General features: G+C 38.9%; 1 protein-coding gene across 5 annotated transcripts in view; it reads right to left on the bottom strand.

Moving 5' to 3' along the window:
- The window catches only part of ABLIM2 (actin binding LIM protein family member 2), a 150,131-nt gene that overhangs the window by 74,668 nt on the left and 59,428 nt on the right, over positions 1–16,035 (bottom strand). For all 5 annotated transcript variants that reach the window (XM_068403068.1, XM_068403067.1, XM_068403069.1 and 2 more), the window contains exons 4-6: positions 8,183–8,298; positions 4,555–4,681; positions 2,032–2,125 (exon numbers count right to left, since the gene is read on the bottom strand). In XM_068403068.1, coding sequence (XP_068259169.1) covers positions 2,032–2,125; positions 4,555–4,681; positions 8,183–8,298 — 337 coding nt within the window. The remainder of the gene's footprint in view (positions 1–2,031; positions 2,126–4,554; positions 4,682–8,182; positions 8,299–16,035) is intronic.

The raw sequence follows: 16,035 nt of genomic DNA, 5'->3' as shown, positions 1-16,035 counted from the left end.
TAAATATCATTGTACTTGTTCAAATCCATTGCCTGCTTCACACTAACTTCATCCTATCTTTCCTATTTGTCAGTGACACAATCTGACACTGCTGTGCTTTTACAGATCACAAAAGTCCTTTCTCCTTATCTTTTTTTTTTAAAAAGGTTTCAGAATCTTGCATCAGTATTTTTCCACAGTTAAATGCCACAGATTTCAATCAAAGTTGCTCCCAGCCTGCACCAGTACCAAAGGAAGAAGAGAATCAGTGCTACAGCACTGTCATCAGAACAACATTGGGGAAGGGGAGAAGAGAGGGACACACATGCACTAACCAAAAACATCACCTAGAAGTACAATGACAGACATAATCAGCCATGGTAAAATTCCTACAACAGCTTTAAAGAATTAACTTTTCTTAAGTTTGTTATTGGTCGATCTATATTAAAAACAAGGAACTCTCCTCCTGTTCCATACGCTCTCACCAAGCAGTTAGAAGAAACAGATACAACCACATGTGCCCCTAGGTCCCACAAATCCAACTCAACACTGTTACTGTGCAAATCTTCTTTTTAACTTTTTTTTTTCTTTTCATCATCCACAGAGACAGTAAGGACCCAGTTCTTAATCACATCACACCACATGCTATTGTTTAACCATATTGTGGGTAAAATATTACCAACTAAAAGGAGTATTTTTGTGCAGACGTTTCAAGGCAAGAACCAGGACAGAAAAACACAATATTGTGAAGCCAAGAGTAGAGTAGAGAAATTGGAGCTTTGGTTCTTCTCCGATCTTAGCATTAATCACTCCCTATAACCTGCTATGGGTAGGTGCACCCCAAATTTGTTATAGCTTTTACCATGACACTCCTCTCTGCATTCACCTCTCCTTTATCACATCACATGGAAGTTAATTAGCTTCACCTCCAAAGCCCACCCTCTCTTACTACCTTTCATTCAGTGTCAAAGGTGGACATCTCCGAACACGGGTAGCAGCTTCCACTGGTCACCGCTTACATTTTTGAAGGTTTTTAATGCTTTCTTCTGTTTTGCCTCTCCAACTTGAGAGAGCTGTCTGTAAATAGTGAGAAAGCTGTCTTTATACTCTTTCAAATCCCTTATTAGAAGTTTGTTTTCTGAGATGTCTGTAAAAACATTTGATAATGGAAAAGCCTCCCATGCCTAATGCTAACACCCTACCATGCCATCTAGCATGGACTCATTGTTTCCTTCCACTTGCTTCTCAGTCCCTTCCATAGCTATAATTGTCCACCATTTGGATAGTTAAGACTTTGTATGACTCCTAGCAGATCTTTCTCTGGTGAAGGTGCTTTGGGACTTCTCCAGGCTTTCTTAACTGATGAAGAGAATGGAGTGAACTGAGTGACCTGGGAACCTCTTCCCAACTCCAGTACTGCTAAGGCTTCACAAGATACAGGTAAAGGGCAGAAAGAAAAAGTGGATAAATGATAACATTGATTAGATAACCATACACTTAGATCCAAGGATAAATTCTATTTAGATCAAAGGAATATATCAATTTCTGACCCTGGGCCAGGTACATGGAAATCACTTTTGCATAAAGTATAAACATTCACCTACACTAAACAACCTCCTTGCTTTTTAAAACAACAAACTCAAAAAACCCTGCAACATAGCTCATTTCTGGGTACAAAACTACATTTCAGATGATTCATTTTTAGCTTTTCAGCAGCTTCACCCTAACTCTGGGGAACATAAAACAGAATCAAAGAGCAGAATTTACAAAGGAATTTAGTGTAAGTATTAAAATATGCCTGATAACCCATTCACTTATTACTTCTGCTACCTGAACGTTCTCCAGTACCACAAATATCCATATAGGCAGTATGTGTATTATCAAACCAGCAAGAGAAGAAACAGAAAAGAATTATAGAAAAAGTTCCTATTATTTCACAAAAGTAACATTAAACTCCTGCATTAACACTCATTTGTGAGCATATGACTAGACCCCAAAGCGCAAGTCTCTTTGTACACTTTGAGATTTGTTTGAATGACAGGTTCTCCTTACCTCAAGCACTCTTCCTGTGATATACTTTTCACAATTGTCACATCTGATACCAAACTTTGCATGATAGTCCGTTTCGCAGTATGGAATGCCATCCCTAGGGAGGAACAACAGGCCATATAGAGATTGCTATAGGTAGGCTTATAGGTTTATTTGGAGATTATACAGCTAAAATTTTTAATGCTTCAACACTTCACAGGGTGTTTATGGACTTCTTCCCCTCACAAATACTTGTATTTATTAATTTTGTAAAGAATTGAATAGTTAATGAACTATTGTGGCCCTTCAGAGTCTACCATGATCCCACTTTCCTGCTTTGTCGCTGAATTCAGCCATCACCTCTCCCCCAGTCACAAAACTCGCTCTCTGAGACTCTCACACTATTTGTTTTGATAGTGTTACTCATTAAATTCTTCCACGTTTCGCACTCTGGAAAAAATACTTATTTCTACATATTCTTTCCCTCTTTATTTATCATCTAATTGTACTTAGCTTAGACCTCATGGTAATTTCTCAACTGACTATCTCGACTGTAAAGCAAGTTTTGGTTAACACTGAAGTCTACTGACATTCTTGCCTGGACTTGCTTAAAGACAGTCATGGACCAACCAACTCGGGAACCTGCTCTGTGGAAGCCGGTAATGACTAAGAGATTTCAACCTGAGCAGGAGGCGAGATCTTGCAGTACATTCATGCATGATGTGAACAGCTATTTCACCACCACAAGTGATTTAAGATAAGGTACAATTTAAAAATATGAAGAATAAAACCAGAAGTCTTAGCTTTTATTCCAAAAAGTCAGAACCAGAACACTTGGGATATTGCTCTGAAATAAACCTATTTATTAATTTTAAATTCAGATCACAATTTTACAAAATTTTACATTTAGAACACTAAACTGATGAATGAGAATAGACTACTGTAGAAGAAACTGGAGACTCTTCTGTTTCAAAGTGCAAGTTAAACAGAGAATCATAGAACAGTTTGGGCTGGAAGGGACCTTTAAAGGTCATCTAGTCCAGCCCCCTCTGCAATGAGCAGGGACATCTTCAACTAGATCAGGTTGCTCAGAGCCCTGTCCAACCTGACCTTGAATGTCTCCAGGAATGGGGCATCTACCACCTCTCTGGGCAACCTGTTCCAGTGTTCCACCACCCTCACTGTAAAAGATTTCTTCCTTATATCCAGTGTGAATCTACCCTCCTTTAGTTTAAAACCATTACCCCTTGTCCTATTGCAACAGGCCCTACTAAAAAGTCTTTCTCCATCTTTCTTATAAACCCCTTTAAGGACCAAAAGGCTGCTATAAGGTCTCCACGGAGCCTTCTCTTCTCCAGGTTGAACAATTCCCAACTCTCTCAGCCTCTCTTCATAGGAGAGGTGTTCCATCCCTCTGATCATTTTTGTGGTCCATATTTAACATAGTTAAATATGTTTAGTGTGCTATGCTAAAACAGCCCATGATCAGATTTATTAGCAGAGGCATAATTTTATTGGACGTTCCCCTGGAGAAACATAAAAATTAATTTTATAGCATACAAACTGGATTGCTTAGAGACTAACCTATAAGTTATCACAATAATTAATTGAATTAATTGAAGCAAGGATGTTTCTTCTCTTATTTTATTTGGCATTTAGCTTTTTTTAAAAGAGGATTTCACAATACCTGTATCTTTACAATTTATGGGGGTTTTATTATTAAATAATAAGCCAAAAAAACACTGTACCAAAATACAGCAGAGTAGCATAACATTTGAGATAATGTAAAACCTTATTTAAGAACATTCTTTTAATAAATATTGTTTTCTCAGCCTCCAGTACAAGCTGTGAGATTAAATGTTATACTTGTATTAATCTACATCCAAAGAATTGTTGAAAGTCAATGGGATATTGGCTTTGAAACTCCATCATCTCGGGGCACTGCTGATTGAGTTACTTAGCTGTTTAGGAAAATTTCATTGTAACAACACATTTCTCTGAAGCAGAAATTAATCCCAGGTGCCTTGGCCAGTGAAAGCCCCGTAGCTCACCGGAGTGACATGACTGTTGACATGGGACTTGGTCTGCGTGTGTGCTTTGTGCTGCCTCTCATTGCTGTCATCACATTCAGTCCAAATCTGACAGCCTGAGGGTCTGGAGCAGTGCAAAAGCATGATACGTACCTCCGTAATGAACTTTTTGAGAACATTTTTGCTTATGTGAAACACATGGAAAGGATAATATCTGTTTGTTCACATTACAGCACCACATAGAGTGAAGTTGAACATAGATAACTAAGGGCATACCCCACCCATTGCCTTTCTATAGCTTTGGCAAGTCCCATTCCAGGCAATGGACAAACTCTACTTAATTTGATTTTTCCTATGTTTAATACAATATAGATAATAATTTAGGTAATAATCTCTGAACTTTTATATATCTCCAAATACCAATAAACACAAACTAAAGGATATACAACACTGAATTAATTATTTGGCACTAAAAGAGTGCTGAAAACAAGTGAAAATGCTCCTCCACTCAACTTACTTGCTGATGTACTCTGCATTCAGTTGCTTGCTGCATATATTGCACTTAAAACAGCCCAAATGCCAGTGTTTGTCCAAGGCAACCAATGACTGCCCATTTTTTATTTCTGAACCACAGCCCCCACAATCTGCAAGAGAAAAATCCAATATGAGTGAATCACACACTTCAGATGGTCATGCAACAATCCTGGTTACTGCAGTATGAGGATCCATCGGTGTCCTAGTAACAGCTTGTGCAGGCTCTAAAGCTCGCTGCTGGCTGCTCACTGATGGATGACAAGTGGTGCTGCCCTAATATTGTCCTAACGTTGCTAGAAGACATGAATCATTCAAAGAAAAAACTAATGACTTGGGTTTCCTAGTGACTTAGGTTTTATTTTAATTCATTTATACTGTGTTTAAAAGATATGAAGTTTTGCTGATTAAGTTTTCAAGCATCACAAATCAGCCCAATAAAATTAATTTAAAAAGACCTAAAAGTCATGAGATTAAAACAAATAATTGAACCTTCATAGTAGACTTAGCTTCTGGGTCTGAAAGCTTTACTCACAGTTCAAAATTCTTTTTGCAGCTATGGAAAAAACTAAGCTGAAATTCTTCTGTGAACTTCTGTAACCAGGAAAAATACACCAATACTTGAGAGGCATTACAAATTCCTGAGTAGTAGTGACACTGCAACATGTGAAAGTGATGGCTAGCTATATATTTATTATTTATAGAAATTCACTTATATAAACCTCCAAAAAGTTGTAAGGAAAATTAAACGCAAAGCATGTCATAACTGTATAACATAAGCTAGGCTATGTTGGTTAAACAGGCTATATGTGAAGTAGTTATACTCCTCTGAAAAAAGTAATTGAGGACAAGACTTTTGGGGGGGTTTGATTGCTTTTTGGGTTTTTTTAATGATGGATGCTTTTGATTATGGTAGTAAAAGCCAAATCCACTCTTAGCTTCCACACCAACAGTCCACCAGTGAGGGCTCTGTTTAGGGAAGCCCCCTAACACTGACATGGGATTTGAACCTGGTTCTCTGTATCCTAAATGAATCCTCCATTACCCTATAGAGTCCAGCTCTCATTCACTCTTCACCCTCTACAGATTCCGATCTATGTATAATTTTCTTACGAAACATTAAAATAGTCAGAATATGTGGAAAAATAGGGACAAACATCAGTAGTAAACTCATTCTAGTATCAATATATCAGTAACCCATCTAATCCTCCATATGATTATATCTTCCATCTTATGTGAAAACATATTTTTTTTAGGAATTCTTCATGTATACTAACAATTTCCTAGAAAAAAGACAAACCCTGAAAGACATGTGAAGAGTCATTCAGAGACGCCAGAAGAGAGAAAAAAATACAACAATGTCTTGCATGGAAGAGAAAAATACACAAAAGCATTTAAAAAGATTTATCTAGTTATTAAGAAAGAACTTTAAACATAGGATCTCATTAAAATATTTAAACAGTCCTCTTAAAAACTTTCTGATTTAAGAGTCTACTTAGTTGGTTACGTGACCCTAATGAGATGCTCTGTTAGTGCAATTGTAAATGTTTAATTTCTGAGTGCACAACAATAAAGGATAGTTCTTATTTTCCTTTAATGGATTTGGAATGGATTAAGGGAGTAATAACAAGTCTCTCTAATATCACCCTGTAGAGCACCAATATGTGGAAACAAGCCCAGCGCAAAAGCATGTGCACCACAGATCAGAACATTTGAGTTTTGCTAATAAAAGAGAACATTTGGGTGTGTGCCTGGATTTAGTCCCACAAGACAATAAATACTGTAGTATCTATTCTTTAACTGCAATCAGAAATTTTTTTGTGAGCTCCCCTGCACCAGTGGTTCATCTGGTAATCTAATCTCACTGCTCGAGGGTTTATTTCACAAACTTAATACAACACTGTGCTCAGATTTCATTCACCTTTCATCTGCCTTAAGCTTCGGTGAGCAGAAACACAGCATTTTTCAGCTACCTTTTTATTCCTTGCTGCTGTTTTCTCTGTTAAGTTCCAGATAATTAAAAACAAATATTGTGGTTGCTACGCCAACAGTGCCTATTGATGCAATGTCCTTGTCTTCCTGTCTTGGATGCAGCATCCTTTGATGACTCACCTAATTTCAACCAATAACTCTGCACAACACATCAATTTACTGCTACATGTTGATATTCTTCCCTGAGCACTCTTTCAACATCAACCCTTCCACAAGAGGTTTTCACAGCTAGCATTTTATAAAAGAAACAAAACAAGTAGCTAGGCATTCATATGATAATAAAAAATTCAAGGACTCAGGCAAAAAAAAGCAAATATTTGACATTCTTCTTTTCTTTCAAATGTAATGCATAAAGGAGGTCAGAACCAAATGGGGAGGGGATGAAAATAGGAGGACTGGTCAGAAGGGGCAGTGATGTTGGGAGCTCAACAAGTCCCAAGAGATCTCCTGGAAGCATTCTTGAGCTCAAATCAGAGATAAATAGGCTGACGAATAACATACATAGTACGTATCGGGCAGTTCTGAGCCAAGAGCAAAACGAACGTAACAGCAGGTCAACATATTACTTGGTCCTTGACTCCGCTTGCTTGAAGTCACGTGGTTTTGTGACCTCAGCATTCATTCAGGTACATTGCATCAGCACAGAATTTACTCCACGGAAACATGGAGGAGAGAAAGGGGTGCCCTTCTGGGTGCAAATCAACACCTTTAAGCAGAATGAAAATGGTGAATACACAGACCACTTGCATTCTGCAAGCTGCCAGATCAAAGTCTTCAAGCCTAAAGGAGCAGACAGTTGTGTAGTATTAACTCCCAAACGACATTCTGAGCCTGTGGATTGTTAATGTTTGTCAGAGTCTCAAAGCCATTTCTGTTAGTGTAAAACTTAGTTTGATCTTATTACCATTTAAAAAAATAAATCCCATTTCTACTTTGTTAGTCGGTCTGGCTTGGTTTTGTGAGGTTCCGTGACATATATAGGCAGTGAATGAAAGTTAAAGCGTGGCAGCTCCTCGTGAACAAATCAGCAGAGGAACAGAGTTCAGAGCAACAATGCCACTCTATGATCTGCTGCAAAAAACACGTTATGAGAAGACCACATTTCTTCTCTGCAGTGTTTGTATCTTCTGATAGCACACAACAGTATTCAGGTCAAGGCGAATGTCCCTCTAGTCATGTTGCATACAGTAACCCTTCCTGTGTAGTATTTAGCCATGCAGCCATGTCACTGATATTTTCTGAAGCAACCCTGAAACACTTACAAATGATTAAATATCACGTTGGATTTTACTTTAGCTGGCGTTGGACTAAATCCTCAAAAAAACTAACATCCATATTACACCTTTCTTCAAATAATTTGATTTACTCCAGTTTTAATCAAATGTTCTGGGAGGTTCTGTGTATTGTTAACCCTATAATGGCACCATTTGAGTTTCTTTTTAATATCAGACTACTTGGAAAACTGCCATATACTTTTTCACATGACTACATTGTGTTTCTTGACACCTTTTAAGCAGCATAGTGGTAAAAATTCCAGTTAAACATATCAATGTAAAACTGTGTTCTTTAAACCTGTGCAGACTAAGCAATACCAACAGAAAAGAGCAGAAACCCCTACTTACTTCGCAGGTTCTGTACAGGGAAAGAGCCGGTGCTGCTGGAAGGGGGAAGGGAACATTTCTGGCAGATGCACTCCTTCCCATTAAAAGTCACCCGGTCACCCGCAGGGAAAGGCAGCCTACAACAGAGGAAACAAAAGCATACGGGTTACAGTCTCATGCCTTTATCAAAATTAAATATCTTCCCACAAAGGAATTGATTATTACTCTGGTTTCTTTTTCTCTAGTTGCCCAGTTCTCATTCACATTTTTTCAGCCACTTGGAGGCTAAAGTATTGATGGGACATATCAAACAGACAATTGCAAATGCAGACGTTACAGCTACTTAGAAAAAAAAAGTATCTAAAGATACAAAAACACACTGAGCACTCAAGGCCAAATCCTTGTGTATCTAAGAAAAGTAGTATCAGCAAAGGGTGATCACTAACAGGATCAGTTACAGAATGAAAATCAAATTGGCACTACAGGGAGTAAGTATAGGCAAATGCAACTGCTTTTATGTTGTTAAAATGCTGCATGAGAGTGATGACTTTTATACATTAAAAAAACAGCACTTGTCCACCCAACTTTGATCATATCAAAGTTCTTCTCTTAATCTATATGCTCAGAAAGCAAACGAGAAAATATATCCCAGTTATAAAACCCAAAAAGCGTCTGCATTACTTGTTTCCTCTACTCAACAACAGCTCTTCTTACACTTAATTAAATCCTTCCTTTTTATCAATGTCCTTAGAACAAAAAGCTTTCCACCGTGAGTTTTCTTGTCTGGGCATAGAGAAAAAACCTCAGCAGTTTCTAAGAGGTCCAGACGGACAAATCACTTCATAATGCAGCAAAGGATGGTGAGGATTTAGAAACACATTTCACTCCACCCAAAGCTCATGTCCAACTAAATCCCAAGTGAGCTATCAAAATACGGCTTAAGTGGGGCACAAACATAATGCAAGCCTTCTGCCTCGTGGCGAAGTCCATCTGATCAGATTATTTCATTAACATCTCATTAAAACTCTGCAATGACATTCCTCCACAAATGCTATCAAATTCATACCAACTGAGATTATGTCTTCACGAGAAAAGTTGCACAGATACTTCTTGCCAAGCATAAACATTATTTTGCTCCCTAAACCACCCAAGAGTGGCTTATTCTACACTTGTGTTTCATTTAAAAGAAAATTTTTATTACTTAAAAAGAAAACAGAAGCAATGGTGTCCTTTGTTTCTAAATAATGTTACAAAAATCTATTTTAAACCAGCTAAGTGTTCAACACTTATTCATTTTGGATCACAAGCAATACTTTAAAAATTATGAGGACACATGGAGTTTAAATATTATTATACCTTTGGATATCTGATAATGAATTCTGCTTTTCACCTTTTTTTTCCCTTCACTAATGACTTAATACTCCAAATACTTGCTACCTTCTTCCTTACCTAAAATTAAGCTAAGGAAAAACATTTCATGGAAAAAGCCTTTAAAATTGTCTTGCTCTTTGACACAACTAAATGTTCCACGTGTGATTCTGGTACAAACAGGCCCAACGCCATGTTAGTACAGATCCAGGAGTCCTAAATTTCCATCTGTTGAAGAGAGGATTTTGTACCATGAATTTTACTCAATAACCTGATCAGAAGAAGACAACGCTGTTGCTAGTATAACAGACAGGATGTGATGGAGCTGCACTGCTCCAGTGAGCACCAAGTCTGTCCCATCTTGCAGCAATCCAGCAGCAGCAAGCTCCTGTGTTACGTATTACACCAAAAAAAAAAAAAAAGAAAAGTTCTTTTTAGGTCATAACTGTTATTCACAATGGATTTTTATACTGCTTAAACTCACAGCGTCTTTTAATATATGGAATAATAAAAGGGTTTCATGAACATCACAGAACAGTTGAGGCTGGAAAGGACCTCTGGACATGAACACGCATTCATTTGAATAAAAATTACCAAATGTGAGACACTTCTATATAGATAATGAAAATTAATGACTAATTACCAAAAACTGTCTTAACAATGGAGTGATATAATTCAAATGCTGTCCTAGTTTTCTGCTGCCAATGTGAAAGGCACCATTTAATCATGTTTTCATTTTAATAAAATGTTACAAAATCAAGTCTAGAACTAAGCACTATTGATTGTCTTGGAAAGGAACAAGCTAAGCAATTTCAACTGTTCCAGAACTGAGACAAGAACTTGTAATTGACCTCCTATGTGCTGTTAGGAAGACATCTCATCTTGATTTAGACACCCATATGGTAATCTATTTTGAATTAAACCCCCACAAAAATGGTAACCTACTCCACAGATATAATCACAAAACTACACTGCCATACAACTACCCCAATATCTTTCATGCACAGTTGCATGCCCTGGACAGGACATTACCATCAAGTATGGTTTGCCATACTCTTCATGAGGAACAAGACTGGGACTCAGCAAATGACCCAACTGGACTCTCGTTGAGAGGTCTCGGTAAAACTGCAGGCTTTGCACCGTTAATAAACCTGGAGACGGTGACGTCCTTGAAGCCATGAATGATTCACTGCTCTGATGAAGTCACAACTACTGAGCATTCTTCTAGCTAGTATATTAGGAGCAGAAGCCAGAGGCAAAGTTAATATATTTTTTGACTCAATGATTTACCTAACAAAAATCCATCTGAACTTCCAGCTGACCACAGAAGCGCATCTGAAACAGATACACCAAGCATCAAGTAAAGTAGAAGTAGGGACTATGCACTTTGAAGTGGCTCAGCTACACTAGGCAATTAAACAATTTGAAAGAAATACAGTTAAAACTTAGAGAGGAATAGGATAATTGACCTCCTACAGCACAAAGGCAGAGCCAGGTAGATGACACCCACAAATCATGCCAAGGCTCACAGGCACCACAGCATGCCACAGAGCCTCCTTTGGGGTAGGAGTGTGTGGATGCTTTTCTACCCCATAAACATATCTTATTTGGTCTATTTTCTGAAAGTTTAGTAACTATTCACTGTGCCCTTCCATTCAGAGGGGAGAGGGCAACAATTCCACTTCTCTATGAAGTTTTTCACATCTGCAAGATACCTTGCTCTATAAAAGCAGGGAAATCCTCCTTGGAAGTTGCCTGCCCAAAGGCACAGGCAGACATTTCCTTCCCTCACTGGTCTTCTGAACTCCTAACTAAGTCTCGGCATTTGCTTCACTGTTTTGTTCATTGGGAATCCAGAATTCATACACAACACATTTGCCAGTATTTCTGTAACATCTGACCTCTCCCTTTCACAAGCAGCTCTACTCGAGTATTTCAGCGTCGGTACAAGTGAAGGCACAACAGAAGGTGGTAACAGTCAATTAACGAGGTTTCAGTTTCTGAGCTCTTTAACTTGTGAGCATGACTATATATAGCATTGTAAGTTAAAAGTAGCGTATCTGCCTTCAAATGTAATGACATCTCACAACCAGTCACGCACTGAACATTGCTAGGTAAGGGTTTTAATTAGCTACTTATCCTTTTAAAAATATTCAGTGTGATTTTCACAGTTCAATAATCTATTTTTAAAATGAGAATTAAGAGCACTTTCAAAGCAGCTCTGTGAAATGACTTGTAGGATTTTAATACATCTTCCATGATTCATTTCCCAATGAATTTTGCTTTATCCACCTGCCTTCAATATTTGTAAATCCAGAAATGACTGGAGCTGATCAATAAAATTATATTGTAAAACATCAAACCACCATCAGCCTAATCCAGGATAACTGTGTTCGTCCTTCTCTGCACCATGCCTCAACCTATGCAGCAGTGGGCATGTCATTCAAGCTTTCTGGGCCAAAAGAAAATATTCAATTTTTTTCAGAGCAGATGGATGGCATTCTGTTCTTTAAGTTGCTGATCTGACTCTATGGCTGAACAGTCAACTAAATTCGATATAAGAAAATTAACAGAAGCATATGGTCAGGGATGTGGGGAGAGCAGAGCTATCCATTTCAGTAGCAGCCTGCAGTTACACTGCGTCAGGTGTAATGTCATACTGCAACCTGAGGACCTCCAGGATCAAATTATTCTCTAACTTGTACCTGGTACAATCACATCCCTCAAGGTTGCTCCATAGGGACAAATTTGACCTGTTGAGACAAAGTGGACATTACTTCCTATCTACTGCCTTCATGAATATCAACAAGGGCAAATGCTAAGTCCTGCACCCAGGGAGGAATAATCCCATGCACCAGTACACCTTGGATATGAATCAGCTGGAAAGCATAAAAAGACATAGAGGTCTTGGTAGACACCAAGTTGAACATGAGCCAGCTGAGTGTTCCTGCGGCAAAGGCAGCCAACCGCACTCTGGGCTGCCTTAGTGTAGTCAGCAGGTCCAGGGAAGTGATCTTTCCCTCTGTTCATCATTTGAGAGACTGCATCTGGAGCAGTGTGTACCATTTTGGGCTCCTCAGGACAAGATTAACTGGAGGGAGACCAGGGGAGGTGGCTAGGTCCAGAGCTGGAGCACAGGACACATGAGCAGGGGCTGAAGGAGATGGACTTGTTCAGCCTTAAAATGCTCAGGGAAGATCTTACTGCTGTCTAAAACTACCTGATGATGTGTACATGAAATTGGAGCCAGGCTCCTGCCAGAGGTACAGAGTGAAAGGAGAAGAGGCAGCAGACATAAGCTGTAACACAGGAGATGCCAACTCAATATAAGAAGAAAAAAAATCTACCATGAGCATGCTCAAATGCTGGAACAGGCTGTCCAGAGAGTCTGTGGGATCTCCATCCTTGGAGGTACTTAAAATGTGACCGGACGATGCCCTCAGCAGCCCGCTTGAACTGGACTTGCCTTGAGCCCAGGGGCTGGACCACAGGACCTCCACAGGTCCCCTCCCTCTTACATGACTCTAGGGCTATAGGTACGCTCCATGCGTAAACCGCATAGCAGGATAGCAAGACTCCTTTGTTCAGGAAGCACCACATATTGATAAATATATTTGGTTTAGAATGAAAATGCCAGGAAGAATACCCAGTCTGATTTCAAAATGTTGGCCTCTACATACAGATGAAGTCCGCTTCATGAGATGCTTTTAAGTATCCAGTACTGCTTAAGTGGGAACTAAACTCTTTCAAAATTCAGTAGCACTAAAAATGTAGGGTTTAGCATATTTGAAAAGTCTGACACAATTGCTATGTTCCAGAACAAACCGAATTTTATCTTCTAATTTTCAGTATTGTCCTAATTTCTAAAGACATACATACACAAGAGCCCTCAGCTTCTTTCTAGAAATAGCAGCGTTGTATGTAGGACTATACAACTTTTCAGTTTTCTGAATTTTTACATTCAACTACCTGGCCACGGTGAATTACCTTCTTGAAGATAACAGAAGTACAAATGGACTGAGAGAACTGACAAATCAAGGGGATCTGGCACAAAACTCCTTGAAGAATATGTAACTGCCACTTGCCCCTCCACACATTATTCACCTCTGCATGGCACATATTCAACTTCTGTCAATATGTTTCAAGACAAAGCTTCCTAAATTCAGACAAAATACTGAACTTGGATATCCAAATTCTGCAAAGCAAACATGTACCTGTTTGGTTATTAACCTGAAACGTGCTAATTTATCCCCCTAGCTAAGTAAGAGTCAAATTGTCCTTCTCTTCGTCATTTATATGTCACAAAAAGCTGTATTTTTCCAACCTTTAATTATAAGAATACTGAAATTAAAGGGATAACAATTACATGCATTCCTCCAACTGGGTGAATAAACAACACCCACAACTTTGACAATTACATTAACCCTTAAAACCAAAACCCAGATTTTTTGATACCCTACACACACACAGCACATCAGTAACACATCACATATAGAGTCTTTGTATAGTACAACCTTATGCAGACCATACATCTTACGTATGTGTGGTCTGCACAGATGTATTAATACATTTATGTAACTTATTACCACACTAAGACTTCTCCTGAAAATTCCATTTTTAAATGTATTATCACAGGTATGATTACCCATTGCTTTTTGAAAGACTCAACTTCCTGCCCTTTCCCATCCTGCATAAGGTAGTCCTGGGAGCCGTACAGTCCCGTCTCTGATGGCCATACAAGAGCTGCATGCACAATTTTAATAAAACTCAGCTTCTACTGATACGGATAGCCTTAATTTTCTCCCTCTTTCTATTTCACTTTTACAAACACGTGAATCTTTTGGAGGAAATGTCTTCGGCAACGTTCTGCCACAGGAGGACACAGCCCCTTCCAAATTAATGAAACTGTAAGAAAAGATTGCTCACCCGCTTCCCGGGAATTCAGAGTAAGCAGTTAATATGCAAAGTTTTTTAATCTGTGTTATTATTATTTTACTCATTCCTACTTTTAGGCATTACAATCATGAAATACAACAGTAAAAAAACCATTTCACTGGACTATAAACAGCGCTGGAAGAAGAAGGGGCTAAACCCTCAATCTTTCTGCCAGCAGAGCAACCATGCAATTACAACCTGAATTTGTTTAAGAACCACCTGGTCAACGTAAGACAGAGAGAAACAATCACATAGGACGAAACATTATTGTACTTTTAATAGTTTTTCTCTGAATACTAATCCATTTTTTTCACACTTTGACCTGTGGCAGGCCAGGGCAATAGCATCCAAGTCCCAAGGCATGCCCAGGGATGAGTTTGGTTTCTGACAGACAAGGTTTTTCACAGAGGAGGGCAGCAGCTTATCACTGCAGTGCAGAGGGTCCCAGGGAATACAGCTCTTTTCTGTGACACTGGGCCACATGGCATTCAAAAGGAGCCAGGAGCTCCTAAAAACGAATGGGCTTGTGTTACTGGCTTTTTCCCACTGCTCCAGCTAGCTGTATGCACATTAGCTTTTCTCACTGATTTTACCCTCTGAAGCAATACACACTTCCCACCAGTTTCTATTCAAATCTTATCTTCTCTGAAGATAAGAAAAAAAGGAGTTGCTACTGTGACTGCTTTACTACTCCACACAGGAACAGTTTAAGTGTTACTTCAGAGCTACAGAAACACAGGTTATAGAAGTGCTCATTTAAAGCACTTAACGATCCTGCACTGCTCTGGAGACCCTTGTCACAAGTGCAAAGTGCCCATGTTTTCCTGCTGAAGTTGGTAAGAGCCTTGCTTGGTTTCCATTAGAGCAGGATCAGCCCCACTGTCAGGCAGTCACCACCTCTCAAGTTCACACGGTTCTGGAAGTCAGATTTCTAACAGAGCACTTACTTAAAATCCAGCTGTAAAAGGCAACACCAGATACAGTTTGTGTGATCAGCCAACTGCATCAGACAGCATCTTTTGGCCCATTATTTAAGGTTTCTGCCCATGTGTAAGAAAGGAGGACACAAATGGTACTCCTGACTCTACCCACCACAGAAAATGCCAAGGTACGGTGCTTTACAATCCTGTATCTCACAGAATCATAGAATCAACCAGGTTGGAAATCAAATGGCTCTATTTTTTTGCCTTTTAATATTTCTTTTTTTTTTTAAACAACAAAAAAAGTTCTTTTTTCTTCTTAAACCACATATGTTTACAGTCTACCCACCTTATTTTTATTGAGGATATCACTCAATAAAATAAATGCTGCTGATGTTTAGCTAGGACACTCTTTCCCATAAAAAATATAAATTATGTCTGGCTTGCAAAGACTGGGGTAATTGAAGCAACGCTCATTTAAAGCGGTTGAGGACCTGGTCCAGTGTTTATACTATAAACAGATGACAGAATTCTTTTGTTGCTCTGCACCACAAGTCAGTGTTACAACCCCCCTGGGAGACACTAATTGAATCCTGCTAGTCAGCAGGGCATTAGTTGGCTCTGATGAAGACAACATGAATGTGTGTCCTT

This window comes from Nyctibius grandis, chromosome 6 (assembly GCF_013368605.1).
Source record: "Nyctibius grandis isolate bNycGra1 chromosome 6, bNycGra1.pri, whole genome shotgun sequence".
NCBI lineage: Eukaryota > Metazoa > Chordata > Aves > Nyctibiiformes > Nyctibiidae > Nyctibius > Nyctibius grandis.
The sequence above is the reverse complement of the archived record's forward strand: the minus strand, read 5'-3'. Positions and strand labels throughout refer to the sequence as shown.